Source organism: Zosterops lateralis (assembly GCF_965231275.1).
Source record: "Zosterops lateralis genome assembly, chromosome: 17".
In the NCBI taxonomy this organism is placed as follows: domain Eukaryota; kingdom Metazoa; phylum Chordata; class Aves; order Passeriformes; family Zosteropidae; genus Zosterops; species Zosterops lateralis.
In genome coordinates, this window is record NC_139777.1 from 8598025 (window position 1) to 8618593 (window position 20569).

The 20569-nt window shown below is 40.1% G+C and overlaps 1 protein-coding gene across 1 annotated transcript in view; it reads right to left on the bottom strand.

The window, feature by feature from the left end:
- Positions 1-20363, bottom strand: part of PI4KA (phosphatidylinositol 4-kinase alpha) — a gene marked incomplete at its 5' end in the record, with an annotated part of 55383 nt that extends 35020 nt beyond the window's left edge. The window contains 19 exons of the mRNA XM_083874272.1: positions 1642-1692; positions 3604-3772; positions 4707-4810; positions 5532-5715; positions 6404-6499; positions 7187-7319; positions 8077-8206; positions 8937-9037; positions 9753-9944; positions 10336-10432; positions 11427-11492; positions 12075-12223; positions 14170-14239; positions 14922-15181; positions 15510-15582; positions 16096-16184; positions 16854-16947; positions 18083-18199; positions 20142-20363. Coding sequence (XP_083730398.1) covers positions 1642-1692; positions 3604-3772; positions 4707-4810; positions 5532-5715; positions 6404-6499; positions 7187-7319; positions 8077-8206; positions 8937-9037; positions 9753-9944; positions 10336-10432; positions 11427-11492; positions 12075-12223; positions 14170-14239; positions 14922-15181; positions 15510-15582; positions 16096-16184; positions 16854-16947; positions 18083-18199; positions 20142-20363 — 2397 coding nt within the window. The remainder of the gene's footprint in view (positions 1-1641; positions 1693-3603; positions 3773-4706; positions 4811-5531; positions 5716-6403; positions 6500-7186; positions 7320-8076; positions 8207-8936; positions 9038-9752; positions 9945-10335; positions 10433-11426; positions 11493-12074; positions 12224-14169; positions 14240-14921; positions 15182-15509; positions 15583-16095; positions 16185-16853; positions 16948-18082; positions 18200-20141) is intronic.
- Between the last annotated feature and the right edge of the window lie 206 nt (positions 20364-20569).

The window sequence follows — 20569 nt, forward strand, 5'->3', positions numbered from 1 at the left end:
ATGATTGAATGAGCTGGAGCATCTGCAATATGGGTTTCTGGGGCCTTAAATAAAGACAATTATTCAAGGCAAAGAGGTCAAACAGAAAAGCAAATCAGCTACTGCTCAAAACTCATGGTCTTCATACATTGTGCAAGAAAGTCAAATATTTGCTCCAACAACCATAATGTAACCATTAACTCTTGCTTCAGATTCTGGCCCTATCTGACTGCATTTAAAGGTCACATTGGTTAAGAAAAATGCAGTTATCCCCAGCTATTCAGAACAAATATATCATCAATAAAAATTTGAAACAGAAAAGTACTTCCAAAACTTTTACATTAAGTCTCTACTAAGCACTAATCTTCTCTCAGTAGGCAAGGAATGGTCCTGCTTTCACTCAAATCAGCATCACTGACAGCTGAAAAATGCCACCCACTAGAACATCTCAATGCAGGACTGGTTCATGCAGCAACTGAGCAACTATTGAATAACAGTGATCCAAGACATTTATAAACACATTTCTTTAAAGTTAGGAACTGTCCTTGTGATCACTGCTGAATTTGGGGAGGGCTGATGTCTGAAACCAGTGGAAGAGATATGGGAAGGGAAGGAAAGGAAGTCCTCTGATCTTTAACTAGTGCTAATTTTAGATTCTTTGACAAGCTTCAGTGAAGAGGTTTGAGGGGGCAGATTATGAAATGAATGCTTTTTTCCTGCCTGTTAATGTGCAGTGTGAACAAGTTACAAGCAGGCGTCCTTACTGCAAGCATGGGATGTTTTTCCCTTTTGTCCCACCAGCTGTGCAGGAAAAGTTAAACAGATTAGTTCAGCTTCAGGAAAAGTTCCAAAGAATAATTCAGCTTCAGGAGAGAAACAAGCAACATGATGCCTTTTGTCCTTCAGGAAGTTTGTCTATGGATCTTTTATATGTGACTTTTTTTTTTTTTTTTGTAAAAGCTACAGCAGTTGGGCAAATAGTCCTACTGACCTGGTAACACACCTTGCACATATCAAACTTTCCACTGGGCATCTAGATCTACAAGTTTTTCCTGAATTAGCACCTGTACTTTGTTAAAAGAAATGGTTTTTCCCCAGAAACAAGTTACATCCAAGAGTGAACACAGATTTGCTTCAGAATAAATGAGTGTGGCATGGACACTGGTGTCCTTGCACATTTCCTAAAATGCTTTCAGCCTCACAGTCAATTCTCATTTCAGGAGACATGGGACACGTACTCCCTTCTTGATCAATCTTTTTATTTTTCCTTTTAAGAAGCAGAATTCACTTTGCTGCCAAACTAAGATTTATTTTTCACTCTGTTTCTATTAACTTTTGTTTTTCACTTCTCCTCAAGCCACAGATATGTGCTGTTTATTACACTGCATGCCAAACACTATTCAAAGTAATATTCCCTACAGTATTATTTAGCTCAAGAACCTCCAGAATTAATGGCTTGAAACAATCTAACCCTGAATCACAAAAGATTCTTTATTTTCAAGAGATTTGTCATAATTAAACAAATCGTTTCCTCCCCTTAAAGCAAGGTGTATTATTTTACAGTAGTACTACATTTCAACCATTTTGCTTGACATAGCACCAGTATTTGATAAATGTGAGAAAAAACTATTGTTTGCAACAACTCATCCATTGGATACTCACCACAGCAATGACAGGAATGAGCACACCCAGGTTCCCTGCACTACTGGAGGCCTGGAGAAGAAAGAGGAAATGCTCAAAACACCCACAAAAGCATTTCTAAAGTATTTGCTATAAAACATATTTCGAGCATCAAACATTACAATTCTTTATCTTGCAAAGAGATGTGGACAAGGTGGTCAAGAGAGCACCCATGAAATTCACAGGACTGAACACACCCTGAAATATTTTAACCACGTTTTTCAGGTTCTCCTCATGGACTATTAAAGGGATTTTTTCCCCTGTCCGCGCAGAGTCTGTCAATATTCAATAACTGCTAGAAAAATGATTACATTAAATGGGTGGCCACAAACAAGCACCAAATGTTTACCAGAAGTTTCATTTTACTAACAAACTGAAGCCAAAAATAACAAGCCTGCAAAAAGACAGGATTTTGAGGAATTTATTTAAGCAGGAGGAGCAGCCTTTTCCACTGAAATATAAGAAGCGTAAGTAAAATACATATTTTCTTTGACTGCTCTGATCAGGCAAACAGTGATGGCACAGACCACTCTAATGTCCTCCCCAGCCTCCTATATCCTTCCGCACTGGATTTGGGAAAGAGGGAATGCTCCAGTTCCCTCCTTACAAGACAGAGACTGCTGGCCCCACACAGATGAGGCAGGGAAGACATGCTAACAGGGTACAGCTTTGTATGAAGTGGAAAAAATCAAAAGGAAGCAATTAAAAAAAAACAAAACAAAACAAAACAAAACAAAACAAAACAAAAAAAAAAAAAAAAAAAAAAAAAAAAAAAAAAGAACACCAAGAACAAAGAAGGAAAGAAGAGAGCAATAGAGAAACAAAGCCAAATAGTCCTCAGATGAAACAATAACGGTGTAACCCAACTACAACAAATTCCAGTTATCTTTCCTGGAGAGTCAAGATAAAGCAAAACAGAAGATGGGTCTTAAAATATTTTTGAAGAGAATAAAATAATAGCACAGAAGACACTACTCTAAGGGGTAAAGGCAACTGGAAAAAGTCACCATGATTTTTTTGTTAGCTTCAGGACAACCCACTGCATGTGACTCACCACTTCAGAGTCAGAGTCAGAGATGCAAATTAACTGCAATAGCCAGAACCCAGCAGAACTACACAGTTTCTGTAGAAAATCCACTTTTCTAGTAGGATTCTTTGTTTAAAAAAATGAAATATCAGCCTCTTTATGATAATACATGGCACTGAGGGTGAAGATGGAATGACTTCCATTCCTGGGCATACCTAGAGGACATCCATGCCAACTCTCAGCAACACCAAAAGAAAAACAAAATATTTTTTCTTGTCCTCACAGAAACCACTTTTGAATGGTTGAAAATAAAACAAATAAATCACTGAACATTTTAATGGTTATCAAGCAAATTTTAGTGTGCTGAGAAGATGAGACATAGGCAAACTAGCAAAAAAAAATTTGCTTTTGTTTGGGGAGCATAGCATGTGCTATGTTTTACCCTCTTAATCTCTTCCTGAAAATGAAGAAACCCCACCTTCAGAATACTTTTCATAACTTGTATTCTGCATTGAGTAGAACGTTCTAGTGGAACTGCTCTCAGGATCTTCACACTAAAGAAACACTGCCTCCTAGCTCAATCCGTCTGAAATCTGTCATTTCTCCACTTGCAGAATTGCACAGCTTTCAGTCAGTGCAGTAATTTGTCTCCAATACTGATTCCAGAGCATCCCACGTTTCCCTTTGCAGCTCTGCCTCTGACACTCCAGTTGAGGCAGTCCCAGCTGAACTGCAGCTACCCCATTTTATCTGGGACACTCCACATGGATCAGCTCAGGCACTCCAGACCTGCACTCACACTCCACAACCAGAACTCACTCTCAGGCTTAGCACAGGGTGGGTTTTCCCTGTGTCTTTAGCAGTGCCACCCACATAAAGCACAGCTGCACACAATTAAAAACCAGTGCATAGCTGACCTTCAGTGCTGGTCCTTTTTCACTTGCTCTCTCACTGGCTCTCTTTCCTTCCAGCCCAAGCTGAACAAACAGCTCCAGCAAGTTCATCAGCAGCTCATCCACAAGGTGCTCCACCTGGATGTTGGCAGCAATGTTGGCCAGGGCATTAATGACTGCCAAGGAGCAGTGCCTGAGGAGAAAGAATAGTTATGAATAAGCAATTCTTCGGGTTTTATATTTTCAGTGTTTTCTTCATCATACTGATAGCAACTCTTGTAATAAGGCTACTGAAATATTTTCACATAGGGTTTTTTCTTGCTGTTTTTATGAGCAGCACATCACTTTACTGACAACTGAAATGCAACTGGTATTTAAGTGAAAAACTATTTTTAAGCTGTGCCTTTGGAGGATGTCCCATTTATGATGCTGTCATGGCCACGAGGAAAGTACTTCCCTGTAGCAGACCAAAAGCAGCCAAGGGCAGTGCTTCTGTCTTGGGAAAGCTCTTGAGCAGAAGGATTAGAACTCCTATCAGTTGTTGAAGCTGAGATTGCATTGTTAAAACATACTGACAGGAACAGTCCTCTCAGCTACTCCCATTCTGCATTAAAAGGTATCCAGCCTACTCCAACCAACAACAGTCAGTGATAATCTTTACTTCTAGTGGGGACAACAATGCATAACTTACATACAAAGAATTAAATTGTTAATGGTTTGCATTTAATCCCTAACAAGCACGAGAATCACATTAAAAACAAAACAAACCACACTCTCAGCTTTTCTGAGCTAAGAGATTTAGTAATTAATTACTGTACTTTAGTAATTAATTATTGTAATTACAGATAACATAAGTCATCAATGTCAATTATCTTTCACAAACACTGACTCCTTATAGAGGTAAAAGTTATCAATGCTACCTGTAGTAAAAAGCATTTTCGGGGAATATCTGCATTTTGAAGTGCTATTATTTTTAAATTAATGTATTTATTTTTAACATCAAAGAACAGTGCAATTTGCAACCTTGTAATAAAACTTGATAGTGGGACAAAGTGAAAAACCCCAAATCAGCACAAAGGGTATTTGATACAGTTTTCACACATTTAAGGTACACAGATAAGTGTTACCTGTATCCATGGTCCTTATAGTCCTTTGTGGCAGAGTAAACAACTGAGCTTGCTTTAACACTGATTTGCTGGAATAGATTCCACACCTCACCGTAAATGTATTGCTGCAAAAAAAACAAAACAAAATCCCTAAGTAAAGCTTATTGAATGCAATCTCGCTAAAGAACAGCCCTGGAAAATACTCTAAGTATTACCAAGCTCCTCAGATAGGTGTGCAGCCATGGCCTGAGCAATGGTTTCAGCTTCCATGAAGCAAACAGTACAAGTGCTTTTGTGAATGCTTTTAATTATCAAATTTTAGAAAATTTATTATGTTCTTTAATTCTGCCTTTCTGACAGAAACCATTTTTTCAGGCTTCTGAGTTCTGACAATTCACTGCTTGTTCAGAGGCACAAATAACATTTGGAAAAAGTCAGTTAATATTTGTATGACTGAAGACAATCTTCCATAAAGATTAAAATGTATGAACCTACAAGACTTAGAAAGTTAATTACTGATACAAAAAGAAAATACTCTCCACTTATCAGTGATAGGCCAAGTTTAAAAACTTAGTCACTTTTGAAAACATTGAGTTTGGTGAGCTTTATAGTATTTTTTTTAAGACTTATTTTCTGTGGGGATTCATCTCTTTACAGGGACAGCACTTTACACGTTATCACAGATTTTGTTTTCTGATATCACAAAGACTGTACAAGTGTCTACCTGTAGTGAAGAAAAGAGAAGCCTTAAAAGCCCTTTGCACATGCACTTTCTAAAATACATTTCCATTTAACTAAAGGGAAGGGATGATGAACTGGCATCCTCTTGGCCAATTCTTTCCTTACATTTCCAGTGATGACCAAACAGCCGAGCTGATCAATGATGAGCACGTCCAGGTGAGAAGGTGGCTGGCAGAACTTCTGCTGCAAGATCTGCAGGATGGGTTCCATTACTCTTGGGGTGTCCCTCAGTGCCACTGCAATGTGCCCTAGAGCACGAATTGTGTGGTCAGGAATCAAATGAGCTTCCCTGTTAGGAAAACAAACAAAAATCCCAAGGTGATAAATGTAACTGTTCAATAGTTACCAAGACCTCAGTTACGTTTCATATAAGTAACACTTCCTACACGAAATTTAAACACCACTGGCAGCTTTACTACTGCCACTCAGAGGCAACAACTGCCACTTATCCCCAAAATTAGAGGATATACTTGCACAAGTTGATTATCAAAATAAAAAATAACCTCTCCCAAACTCACTATTGAAGAAATCTACATTAAAGCATGAACAAACTGTTCTAAAAACAACAGTGAAAAGAGGCAAAAATGATGGGCAAAATACTAAGTCAGACCAGCTACTAAAGAACCTCCCCCACGAGACTTCTTGTTTGGTGAGCAGAGCATGACGAAATGTGTCTAGCCAAAAAGGACAGCTGAAGCTTGAAGAAAAAGCATCACTCAGCTGAGGACTCAAAATTAGCTAATATTCATCAAAAATTTGATGATTCAATCAGCTAAAACTGGATCCATTCCTCTCAGTATGAAAACCGGCTCAGCTGTCCAAAGACTTGGCATGGGTAGATCAAAGCCCCATGCACAAGCCCATTAATCTCAGAGACATTTAATTCTAAAATAATGCTGCCAATATTTATATCTTGGAATAAGTCTAAGATTCACTGAGCGAAGGAAAAATGGGTTTATGACTTACTGACAACTTACTTATCATTCTCCTGAGAGATGTACAGACGGTTGGATAAACTGGCAAGAAAGGCCTCAACAATCACTGAATCTATAGTCAAGCCAGCTTTCAAGCACCTGGAGTAACAATGGACAGAAAAAATGTAATGCATCAATAAAATATATCACTTTTAACTACTGTAAATGCATGCCATCTATATATAAGGGAAGCAGGTTTATACTGAAGAGTAAGAACTGATTGCCAAGGAACACTGCAGATACATTTTAAAAAATGAGCCAAGTTTCTACTTCTGCTTTCTCCAGGAATAATAATGATGGGAATATGCAATAAGGTAAATTCAGAATCCACTGCTTTGAAACTTCAATTCCTTGTCTCTAGTCACCAACTGTGTCTTCCCTCTAGCTCTCTGTAGCTGTCTAAAAGAGAAGAAAAATCACTGCCCACACAAGTGTGTGACAATCCTTCTGTTACAGGAGGCTCACTCATGTACTAACCTAAGCTGAAAACAAAAAAAATCTACTAAATATCTACAAAAACACCTACCTACTGAAAATGGTGACTGGCAGACATGGGAAGCAAAACAGTAAGACTGAATTATCATTTTACAGTTAGGACATAAACAGAAGCAAGAGATGCCTGAAGGAAAATGAAGTCACGACCAAACAAGGCACAAAGACTTCATGGCAAAACAGAGCAGAACCTTCTAAATGGGCACAGTACTTTTCTGCCAGGGAAATAGCACGAGTTCAGCATGGTGCCAGGGAAATAGCACATGTGCAGCATGGTGCCAGCCCCCCTCTTACCTGCAGATGTTGTCTATGGCAATGTCACGCAGCTGCTCATACATGGATGGCTGACCTTTCTTGCCAGACATTACATTTAGAGTGGACTCTGAATGCTCGTTGGTGACACTAATCTTGATGTCATTTCCACCTACTAAGAGCACAGGAGTACAGAAATCAACACCACTTCATGAGCTATACAAGCCATTACTGCATTTGATTATTCCTAAATTATTATTCCTAAATTCAGCCACTTACTACCTCACTATTTTGCTCTAGCATTACAATACTGCTTTTGCATCAGCAAGTGATTTGAATTGAACGCTTTTCTTCTGGAAATCATAACTCGAAATCAGATTAAAATTTAAAAACAACAACAGAAAACTTGCCCAATGCCAAGACAGTCACAAGGCTGGAGGAGAGGATGTGTATGGGGAGTGTGAGGAACGTGACCTAGTTCACTCTGGAGAAGCAGCAGCTTTAGACAGACCCAGTAGCTGCCTCCCAAACTGCAAAGTAGGCTACAGGGCAGACAGAAGCAGCCTTTGTAGGAGAATTAGACACAACAGCCTCAACTTGAAACAAGGGAGGTTCCAACTGGGTATGTGATTTCTTTTCCCTCACTATGAGAGTAATTGTGCACTGGCTCTGGCTGCAGAATTTCACTCAAGACAGAATTGCTCAGTATCAGCAGAACAGACAGAGCAGTCCTACTGCTTACCCTTAGACACATTTCTACCAGAATTTCATTTGCTTCCCTTCTCCCCACCTCAAAAAAAAAAAAAAAAAAATTGCACAATTCCATCTCCATTTCCACCTACAGCTGCATCATCACAAAATAACAGAAAGTATGAAAAAAGCTACACAAGTTGGAAAACAATCACTCCGGAGCACAGGCTTTTTTCCTTTACCTGTGTGATACTGGCTGTGATATTTGTAAAGTTTCACAAGCACTGGGGAAGGTATCACAAGAAAGTCTCTCAATGATGGATTGACAGAATGAACCACAACAGGGAACCTCTCACACAAACGACCCAGACCCTAAAAAGGAAAAACAAAAAACAAACCAAAACAAGACAAAATGAACAAAACATAGCTTTAGAATAAAACAGCACTATTTTTATTTCAGCTGCAAGCTTGCAACTTCAGCTCAATACAAACAGACAGAAAACAAAACAAATCCTACTTAGTTTTGAGAGCTTCAATTTTTAGCAGAAGATTTAGACATTTTAAGCCTCTAACTGGTTTAGGTTATTCCAGGGTGTGTCATATACCACTCAAGCCTTGCTGCTCTCTTCCTGGGTGTTTTCACAGGAGTTATATGAAATTAATTGCACTCCCCAAAAATAAAGTTACTAGTTCCAATATTTAGAGGAACCTTATAACTTAAAACTCATGTGATAGAAAACACATTTGTAAGATTGGGTAAGTGCCCAATAAAGACAAAAATTAGAATAACCAAGGCTTAGCCTAAAACCTCAGTGCCAGTCCCAATATTTTAACTATTTGAACTAAATAGTTCAGAAATTAAATACTGGTTAGAAAACCCTCATGAATATTATTCTTCAAGAAGTAGTTGAACTAAGAAAATTCTAAAAGCGATTCCTAGTTTTCACACCAGACCTCTGAAATCAGAATGTAGAACACAGTGATGGAAAGTAATAAAAATAGCAGATAATGTGTTCCAGCAATCTGTAAAACTCCTCAAACCCTCATTCACTGATACACTGAGTAATTACAGTAATTAATGACAAATGCTGTAAAGACAGACCTGCAAACAGCAAATTAGCAGTGGTAAGTGAGCAATGATGACTTTGCTTGAGGTTTTTGACTGCAGCTTCTCTGACAACTTGATGCACAGGTTTTCTGCACCTTAAATAAAGAAATCCAACAGAAAACATTATTTTCAATTTGTTATTAGGCCACACACAACCCAATGTCTACTGGAATTTCTAAAATAATGGAGAGAATTTATAAGCTTCAAACTTGTAGTATAAAATTTAGTGCTGCTTCTGCAAGATCAGTTTTAGAAACTTTGCACCTGTACTAAATAGCTTTGTCAAACACTGTGACTGAAAGAACATCAGTTTAAAGCTGATTTTCATACTGAGCAGAAATCAAATATTGCAATGTTCAAAAGAGAAAAATCCTTCACATGTTCAGCAGATGTAAGATTTATACAAGAAGAAAGAAAATAGAGGAAAAGTAAGAAAGAGCTTCCCAGTCCCACTAGCAATAAGGAAAAAAAATTTCCTTTAAAAGAATCACTGAGAAACAATTAAGAAATTAAGAGCAATAAATAAAACAGAAACTAGAAAATAAATAGCTGCATGTAATTCGGCATTTATGGCATCCCCTGGATATAATTAATAGGAAGTTTCTGTTTCCATTTCTATAAAGAGATGTCTAACTACTCAGACAACTAATCTGACAACCTTTTGATTCAAGTTTTACTCTCGCATTCTAAAAGTAAAAAGTATTCCACTGAAATTCAATATATCCCTGAGCACCATCTACTCCATAAGTATTTCTACAACTTAGAACACAAGAGACAGACACTGCAGAAACCAAAGAGCATTTCTTTTACTTTGTTCATCTTTCACAGCCCACACCATGAGATCCACACAGGCAGCATTGGCCTGACAGCGCAGCTTTAAAGGGCTCAGTTCGTTGTGCAGTCGATCCACATCGTGGAGGATTTTCTGAACTTCTGACTGGCTGCTGTTGAATTGCTCCAGCACAAAATCATGGATTTCCTTCACAAATGAGTTGGGAAGGTCTAAAGAAAGAAAAGGAAACAACATTATACTGGAAGGATGGAAGTCAGTGTATCAGAATAACAGCATATATAAAAGTCATTGCTACATGATAAATTATATTATTTAATCAGGTTTATGTCCTGTCTGAAAGATAAATATCATAACAAAGTCTACCAGTGAACAGACAATTTAAATGTCATCTATTAATCCTTTTAATGCTGGTCAGAATATTTTTTTCTACTTTCATAGCACCTTTTTAATAAGAAAACATTTCAAAATACAAATTTAACACCATAAGTGGAGTTCTCAGGAAATGCAAACCCAATGTCCAAGCACTCGATACAAAGCAGATGATGCTTGTGATCCTCAACATAATGAAGAATAAATAATAAAAAAAAATAAATACTATACCTTTCATATAGTATAGTGTGTCTCTCAGCATTTTAAACTGAGCAAGGTAAAGAGGGTCACTGAAGGTTTTGTAATAGAGATCCGTACTAGAACTCGTCTGAAAGAGAAAAGAAGCCATCTGCCAGATTCAAAAGGAAGTATTTTCCATTATACAAATAAATAGATCTCACTCCACCTCCACAATGTAAACAAACCTATAAAACAGGTACAAGAAGTAACCTCACAGCTTCTCTCCTCTCTACTTTTAACAAAAGTAGAGCCATTCAATGCATTAAACACGATTCAGCCACTGATTTAAAGAGCATGTCGGTTTCTCTAATAATGAGGCTAAAAACAAAACAAAAACAAAAAAAAAGAGAGAGAGAGGACTCAAAGCTCTCACTTCACTGAGATGGCAAAACGAGAGGCTGAGGTTGTCTCCACTCAGACCTACATTTTGAACATGGCAGTGCTTGATGGGAGGCTGAGAAATGCACACATTTCAGCACACACTCCTTTCACCACAGCTTTATGCCCTGAGGAAATGAGGCAAACTCCATAAAATGTGGTGGAGGCTGTGACAGAACTGCACCCAGGGGAGGGAGAACAAGTAACAAGTCCTTGCTCTGAAAGGAGGACTCACAGACCTGAAGAACCAAGCCTGCCAGCTCTGAAAGTCCAGGAGCTGCAACAGTGACAAACTCACAGAAACAGCACCTAAAAGTACAGCAGTGATTTCCAAGCCACAAACTGAAAACAACCAATGCATTTCATATATGTGAAATAAGGCAATGGAACTGCAATATGCAAGAAAGACTTCAGTCTACAGCAAACCAGTTTTGGGCAATCAATGCTGTAATTTATCAGGACAACAGAGCTAATGTAGGAAAATAACTATTTCCTCCTCTGTTAGTGAAAAATACCACCTCCCTTCACCATTGTACAGATTCTAAGGCTAAGGATTTAAACCACTGAAAGAACTGTTCAAAAAGGAAATTAGTATCATTTTGCAAAGAGAAGGCATACCTTACATAAGTAAAATACTAATTTTGCAAGTAGTAAGGCAAAAAATGAAGTACCAAAGTTATTAAAGGAGGAAGGTAAAATCATACCTCTGTAACTTCAGCTATAACTGCATCTAAGGTCTTCAGAAGAGAATCTTCAACGATCTGCTTTACCTATGGAGGAAAAAAACCCAAACTAAAACAGGATGTTTCCTGTTAGTGACTCTAGATAGGAGGAGAATATAATTTAATAAAATTTTGCTGATGTACAGAAAACACAAGTCACTTCACTACAAAGCCTCAGATGAAATTAAGGCTGCAACAAGAACATTTGAGCCTCTCTGCTGTTCCAGAACAGCTGATGCCAAAAGCAGACAGGGCCTGCAGCTTCTGTCACTTGTGTGAATTCCCAGCAAACAAACCCTTCAGGAAGTCTCACTCTCACAGCAAAACTCAATCTTCTATTTCAGCAACTAGCAGTACACAGATTACACCAGAACAATGGTCTGCAACACTCAAGCAGGAAGCAGTTGACATAAACTTCCTTAACTTTCCAGGTTCTGCATGGTTTATATGAGAGCTTTTCAGGAACGCTATTGAAGCGTGACATTAAATGCCATAAAAATAAAATTACACAAAGCTTCAGAGACAAAGGCTGTCATTTTACTTGCAATTCTAAAACTTAAACTGCATCTATTTCTAGCAAGTATCTAAAGCAGAGTGTCACTGCAATCTCTATAAGGAGCCATCACGTACCATGTTCAACAGTTGTCTGAGCATTTCCAGTGGGATGTTAAACTCTTTATTGTTAATACCGTTGAAGAGAGGAGAAACTGAAAAACTGGAGCTGACTGTGGAGAAGTAATAATCAGGATCCAGTGCACTCCCATCAGGAAGATATGAACCTGATCAGAAGAAAAAAAATGGAAAACAAGTTTGAGGAGAGAATAGATATTAACTCTCTTCAATGGAAACATTTAGCCACTACAAAAGTGTTCTTTCTAACACAGTTTTCAACTTGCCAGAGGTGCAAGCCCATCTACTGCTAAATTAAGACAGAAAACTATGATACAATTGCCATTAGAAGTTTACTATCACAACAGAGAATTTATTACAATAACTTGTGTCCATGTCAGAGATACTTCTGACAAACCTTTCCACACTACTGATGTGCATCTACCTGGAAACATTTGTAAAAGCCCTTTAGATCAGAAGCACAGAGATGCAAAAACGGGTTAAGTCAAAACTATTTTTCAAGGCTTTCCCCTGTATTAGATGAAATGAACACATGGCACAATGTTCATCTTAGAATAGGCACCAATTCACCACAGCAATTTGAAAGCAAAGAGAATCAAATTATTTTTCAGATTCAAGTACTCTATTAAGCAAACAACTTGCTCAGCAAACTGCTCTTGGCTTTGTTTCCTCTTGAGAAATTACATCTCATGCCTTTCTGAAGTGCTCAGCTGGCTGTGCTAGAGTAATGTTCTCGTGATTAACAGGCTTTCAAGCAAGACTATTTATTGACGGCAACAAAAAAAAAGTCCTCGGTTCTTTTTTTTAAAGTTGTTAACCTTGGCCAGAATAAAACCAAGGTCACTACTCATCTTCTTCAGAAAGCACGACCATCACAAACTCTATCAACAGAAATAATACAAGGACTGACTGTAGCTGAAATATTTGGTAGAAGTTAGTACTGAAAATAAACACCTGACTGGAATAATCATACCTCTACCAGAGAGACAACTAAAATAATTCAAAAAGTTTTACAAAGTTGTCCACTATTCACCTACAGGTTTAAGATTATTTCTGTTCTACTACAACAGTATCTCTCTAACCTGCAGCCTTTGGGTTTTATTTTTTTTTTAATTCAAACCATAAAGACCACAACATTGAAGAAGAATACATTGGTTTAACACAGTAGACAAAAGATAAACAGGTCTGGTCCTACGTGGCAATTTAAGAACTACCCTGCAATCCCATTATATGGTTGAGGAAGAGATGCCTCTAGAAATAGCAATGTGAAGGATAAAGAAAAGCAATGTGGACAAAATTAATTTAAGCCAAGGCCTGAGAGAGGAGAATGGTCCAGAAACAGAGAAAGCTCAAACTGTTAAAAACCTGAAGGGGCCAGACAAATCCAGAGATACCAAAACATCTCAGATGCAGAGCTAGCCCTCCACATGATTCATGAAGCAGAGTTTATTTTTAAGCCCTACTTTGACCTAGAACTCACAGATGGAGCTCTACCACAACTCAGTAGTTAAGAGTTTGCCTGTTAATTCATGAAACTTTCTCAGGTTTTGGCCTTTTATAATCCAGTAACTAATGCACATTAGTGAACACTCCAGTGTCTCCTTTAATATTTCTTGCTTCAGCAAATTACCAGGTCTTCCACAATGACCCACATCACACTCACTCCAAATGGAGCAGTTGTTTTGGATTTATAAAATGTGCCACAAGCCTCAAAAATTCCAGACTCTAGATCAACAATGTAGTTGTGTACTGAAGTACAATGTTAACTCTTGTTCCTCAAAGTTACTCAGCCTAATCTCCTGAAATCTTTTTGGCCTAGTTGAATTAAGCTCCTCAGTACTAGGCACTGCCTAGCAGGAAGGGAATCAAGAAAGAAGTAAAAAATAACTGAGCCTGAAAATTACTGGTGTTAATAATTAGTTCCTACTGTCTTAAAACCAAATTTTTTTAAAAATCCTAGCACACGCTGATGTGCCACTGAATTCCTATAAGAATTCTAAAAGGTAGAGAAAGGGGTCAAAAGATTTTCCGTTTTAAATTTTATATAAATAGCAACAAAACCCCAAATCACAGATGGTTCCTTAAGGTGATCTACCTTCAAAGTAATGAACTGCAGCAGATCCTCCAGGAGAGCTGGGAGGGGGAAGCCCACGTTCAGGACTGACCTGAAACATTGCACAAAAGCCGTATTTTAGAAAATATTTATAAAACATTTATAAACCTATCAGGGAATAGATTGTACACTTTAAAATGAAATACAGCTTCAAGCAAAACTAACAGGAACTTACATATTTGCTGGGTCTAACAGCTCAATTCCAGCCAAAAATGGGAAGTTAAAAAATGCCAGTTCAGTGCTTTTGACTAAAGGGAAGAGATCTGAATGATGACTTTCCTATTGTAGGAAACTATGCCAGTAACAATATGCAGTTTCAAACCACCATCTGAATCCAGTCTTCCACCAAGACAATGAACATCCACAGCTCCTGGTGAAACCAGGAAGAGCTCCTGGATCCTCTTGTGAAAACTTCAGCCATTAAGTGCCAGCTTCCCAATTTTACAGATATATATTACAATGACTTTTAATGATAATAACACAAGCAATGGGATTTGCCAAATTCTCCATGTAAAGAATTACTAGTACAGCTCCTACTTTAACTGCGTGTTCTGTAATTCAGAAACTACAAAACTATTTTGAAATTCAGTTGTGGAACCACAGTAAAGATATTTGTATTTGGTCAAAAAATGTCTCTTAAGAGACTCTCTGCATATCCAGGCTTAAGTCTCAACTCCACTGAGACCAAGAAATCATCTCAGTGTTGACTCCAACACAGAGCAAGTCATACAAACCTGTGTGATGCTGGATACACTGCTAGCCTTTCTCTTCAGTGTTCCTTCCTGGCAAACAGTGAGCAGAGAACTGGGAAGAATTGATCTGAAATCATTAAAGGATCGACGGCGAATGCCTTCGAGTTCTTCTGGAACTCTCAGGGAATGTGGGGGAATTTTAGGAAAAAGCTTTGAAAGGAGAGCCTCCTCTGAATTGCTGTAGCGACCAAAGGCTCGAGAAATTCCTATCAGGCAGGGCACTGCATACTTGCATAAATATTCTGGAAAAGAAAAACACATGTAACAGCACATTAACAGTGACTTAGAACTTCCTCTTCATGGTTTTGCTACCACTTTACTAAGCTGTTTCAGCCTAAACTGCTTTACCACAACTGATTTGTACAAGCAGAGGAAAAACCATGAAAGCACCACAAATTACTACAGTTCTGTTTCTGTATTTTCTAGTCAGCAACAAACAGAACAGAGAAGTGCTAAGGAAAGCTGAAAGACAAAACTCACTTTTCAGGATTGATCCTGATAACCAGCAAACAAACACAAAAGAAGTTCACAGGAGAGGAGTTACAAATACAGTAACAATTTTATTACTACCTTTATCGTGCATTTGCGGTGTCTGGCACATTCCCAACAGGAACTGCATTACTTGTAGAACTGCATCCAAAATCTAAAGTCATCAAGACAGACACACAAAAATATCTTTTGGTAAAGAGATATCATTATCTTACGCCATATCACTGTAACAAATGTAAATATTGTAAATATTTATGTAAATATTTATGTAAGACTTGTAAATATTAATGTAAGCACCTCTGTGAAGATTTCTTAATGCTGTGTGACTAAAAGACTACACTGCCATCACTCAGGTTACAGAGCTTCTCTAGCAAAGTTTGCAGTGAGCTGCAAGTACTACACAGTAAAACTGCAGCACTCCCAACCTCAGTATCAAAACAGGAATTCTAAAACTCTGGGCTCAGCAACTGACACACAAAAGTAACTGCAGACCTACGAATATCCTCCAGGTACTTAATTATTAACACAAGCAAATTAATGCATCAGTGCACACCCTAAAGCAACCAGCTCCCTGCTGACAGGGAGCAGCTGTGCTCTTCTCCAGGCTTTTGTCAGGATTGCAGCACTGGAGAACTGGGTAATAGAACAGCACAAACTTAAACTGCACCTGCTCTCGGAGAGATGCATCCCTGTAAGCCACGTCAGATAACAATGTCACTAAGCAGAAGCTGAAGTTTTCTGCCACTGGAAGCAAACCTGCAAAGTAATAGAGAGAAAATCAGGCACTTAAACCTCATTAGAGAGAACAAACATAGAAAGAGCAAACTATAATAGAAAGAAGACACAAGTGACTCCCATATCATAAAGTTCTGAGACAGCCTGTAGAGAAAAACAGTATTACATACAAAATTTAGAAGCACTCTAACCAGCATAATTTCAGCATAAATGTTTAAAGAAAAATCAGAATTAAAAACCTTCCCAGGCTTTCAACTAATCTGAAATAAACCTTAATTACATAATACTGTATAAAAGTATTCTTACATTAAGGGAGCAAAAAAAAAAAAAAATGAAGTGGTTTAAACAGCAACTAAGCATCAAATCTAGAAGTAGAGGATAAAAATCTCATGTTCGACTCTGCTATTCTATCTACTACACAATCTTTTCCAGTTTAGTAACAAAACATATTGAACACAGAACTATTTGGAAAGTGCAATTCATCAAAAAGCAGACAAGCAGGAAAACAGGGATCTATTCAACTTCCTTTGGCTTCTAAAGAAAATCAGTATTAAAGGCTGTCAAGCCAGGAGCTAAGTAAGAACCTAACAGGACTTCTCCTCTCCCCTTGAACCGTGTCCTGAACAACCTTTGCTATTTCTATTTCCTGGCTGGAAATCCATAACAAAGATCAAAAACTCCAAACATCACCTCTGCCTTTCCGGGCATTGCTTTCTTCTATCCACTGCACTTTGGGAAGGCCCTTCAGGAGCCGCAGAAGGTAAGGAACCACGTTATCCTTGTGCTAAAGAAGAAAATATTCTATTGAAAATGGAGAAGAAAAGCTGACCCAAATAATCTCAAGATATTTTAGAGATGTAGTAAAATCATATTAGCACACAGAGAACTTGCTTCCAATGATTACTCCATAGGTTTCTTGACTATTGCAAAACTGATTTCAAAACAAACAAATTAAAGTAATTCAGTGCCTTAAATCCAAGCCTTTCACTCCAGGCGGCAGCTCATTCTCTGTAAAAGCTGGAGAAGAAAGTTCCAGAACAGCACCTAACCCCAAACATTTTATTAATTGACAACAAGCTCCCAAAATAATTTTAAGACAGCTAAAAATTCAGAGTGCTAGTGCCAATTCAGCACATGTGATGCATCCCACGGCCCTTACACAAGTCATTTAACACATCTGTGTAACACTTCAGCTCCCTCACCTGCAAATCAAAGCACAGCACAGCTGCCTTATAAAAAAAACCCAAACACAAAAAGGAAAAAGAACAAGGTCAATAACATCCATGCAAGCTGTACCATAGCACAGGGTTACTAAACAGTAGGCAATTCAGGCCTGATGCAAACCTTAGCAACATGAAAGGATTTAAAGTGAGGTCTAATAGCACTGGACCTGGAATTTTGTCCATGCTTCCTTTCCTCTATACAGAACAATACCAGGCCCAGCAGTCAAAGGAAGAGAAGCAGCTTGTGCTGGCCCTGTTGGCAGACACAGAAGGGATGCTTGTGTACAATGCAGCCTGTGTGCTCTGTCTGTCTGTTTATCCTGGCATGAAAGGGCCTATTGCAAACCTGGCCCTCAGGAATGCACTGGAGCATCCCTGCCAGCCAGGAGCACGTGGGAAAGAACATGCAGTGAAACATCTGGTGTGAGGAAATCCTCCTGAATGCTCTTTCCTTTCTCTGCTTAAGCCATGATGACCAGAAAACACAGCAGCAGTTTGGCTGTGGCAGTGCTATGGCACTGCCTATCACACTTACCAGTGTTTCCTTGCTCTCCTGACTGCATCCATCCCTTATCTCTGACCTTCTTAATCTACTTTTATGAAGACCAAATACCAACTTTTCATTCATTGAACAACTAAATTTGAATTAATCCAAGATCTTTGAAGGTAAATAGGTAGCCTAAGTGAGAAAAATACCTGAAGGTCAGATTCAATTAGGAAGATTCCTAAAGCAATAACAGCATCCCTACGACGTTCATCCAACTGGAAAATCCCATGGAAATCCACTGGACACATACAGAGCAGCTTTTGTACCTGAAAAACAGCAGTGGGAAAGAACAGTGGAATGAGATTGAAAAACAAATTAAAGCTTGTTTGAAGCACACAGTCTCTCCATCTCCTGGAATAGATTTGGCCATGTTACCCTCCTTCAGTCATCAATCTCAGTGAGAACATCCAAGGACAAGGAGTGATGAATGACAGGAACCAGAAAAAGACAGAAAAATCTCAAGTAGCTGTCAAACAGTTTTTCTACAACATGGGCTGATTTAAAGATTTTCTTCAACACTTGATCAAAGTGCTGAAATACAACAAATCCTTCGTTCCACTACTTCACTTTTAGGTGTGCAGGGAATGTGCAGCAGGCAGTTTTATTATATTTACTCAATTCCTGTAAACAAATAATAGGTGGATGCAGCTCAGTTACAGCTCACCAATGCCTTCTACATACACAGCACTGAACAATTAACTGTTGCCAACCTGTGTATGACTCCTGCTCAAATCCTTTCCACGTAACAGATTAAGCTTTCAGAACTATTATTTTCTCACTACTTACCTGTTACTTCTCTCCACACCCCACAAACACATGTTTAAAGAATACATCAAACTTCCCAAATACTTTGTTCTTCTATGGAATTGTTAATAAATAGGAAAAGGCATGTTGTCTTTTTATAAATGTCCTTGATGTTAATAAATACTATCTAAGAACGGCCTTCACAATAAATAACTGTTTGACTTACTAATGTTTGAAGGTCAAGCCACTTCCTATTTAGATAACTCTCTGAATATCCCACCTTGAAATTTTTAAAGCTAGAAATAACCTCCCTAGAGGATTAGAAAAATTTACTGGATGCTCAGTGGAATTTGAGATTCTGGTCCTTCAAATGCCAGACCTCCTAATTATGAGACCTGTAGTACAACAGAGATAATCCTCTGGCTCGACATAAAATACAGCAGAGGAAATATGAACTTTGGAAAACGACTGCTGATACGTGTGTTCCACGTCAGGTTATTACATTTGCAATAACAATAACACAAGTGAGCAACTTCAGCTAGATATGAACTGTTACTATCATTGAACTGCTGTATTCTGTCAAACTGGGGAAAAAAATAAAAAATGCCCGGATATTTGTGAATCAACAGCAGAGCGCAGAAAAATTATTCACCGTTGGCTGTCACATCAATGGTACATTTCCAAAACAAGAAATAAGAAAAGAAGGCCGCAACAGCTGGCTCGGAGCAAGCACTATAATTTCCATCAGCACACAGCGGTGCTTTTTTCAGCTGTTTGGTCACGATTTGTGCCTGCTGCCATTCGGACAGACTGTCACAGGCTGACAGCAGCCCAGGCTGTCCATCCATCCATCCCTGCTCGGGCAGCAGCACAAACACCGCCCACACACGGATCCCCGGGGCTCTCCCTCACCCACATTCCACCCGGCACCGACTGCGCCGCCCGGATTTAACCAGATACGTGGAGGAAAGCAACCAGCCCTAATTAGGCTGAAACTAATCGCTCCTTATATGATATAAGATCATATCCTACAGACTTGGGGGACGCGCAGCAAGATCCAGTTCCTCGCCCGAGGGTGCGCTGCTGACCCGAATGTTTGGGTGGAACTGGCCCACAGCAGCATCCCTGGGGCCCAGCTGCCCCGAGAGCAGGGATGGACGAGGCTGCGGTGACAGAACCCCCTCAGAGCCCAGGGACAGCCCCGCCCAGGCAGAGCCGCGTCCCCCGGGGCATCTCCCGGCCCACGGGGCATCTCCCGGCCCACGGGGCATCTCCCGCGGGACAGCGCCGAGGGGGCGGCCGGACACCCCACACGGGGGTGCACACACCGCGCACGGAACGCCAGGACCGGCGGGCGTGTCCCGTAAACAGCGGGGCCACCCCCGCCACGGGCGGTCCCACCGGTGACAGCCCCGCAGGCTGCGCGCCCTCAGCCCCACGCGCGCTCCCCACAGGAGCTCCCACCTTCTCCAGAGGCGCCGGGTTCTGCACCGCCAGCGACCGCGCCAGCGACAGCACCGTGTTGAAGTAGAAGCCGCGCGCGGTGGCCGGGCTGTTCCCGCGCCCCGCGGGCCCCGCGGAGGGAGCCGCGGCGGTCCCGGCCGTGGCAGCCGCCGTCCCGGCCGCCGCCGCCGTGGCCGCCGTGGCCGCAGCCGCCGCTGCCGCCGCCACCGCCGCGGCCGCCATGTTGTCGGGAACGGCGCCGGCCGGCCCGCCTCGCCCCCCGCCCGCGAGATCTGCGCGTCCCGCGGGAGCGCGGCCCGCCAATCGCATCATAAAGATGGCAGCGCCCGGCGCGGCTTCACTTCCGCCCGGTGCCCCGCCCTCCCTGCGCGGCCATCCCTGGCCATATCCCCCCTCCGCCGCAGTGGTCCCGCCCAGCAGCTGCTTGT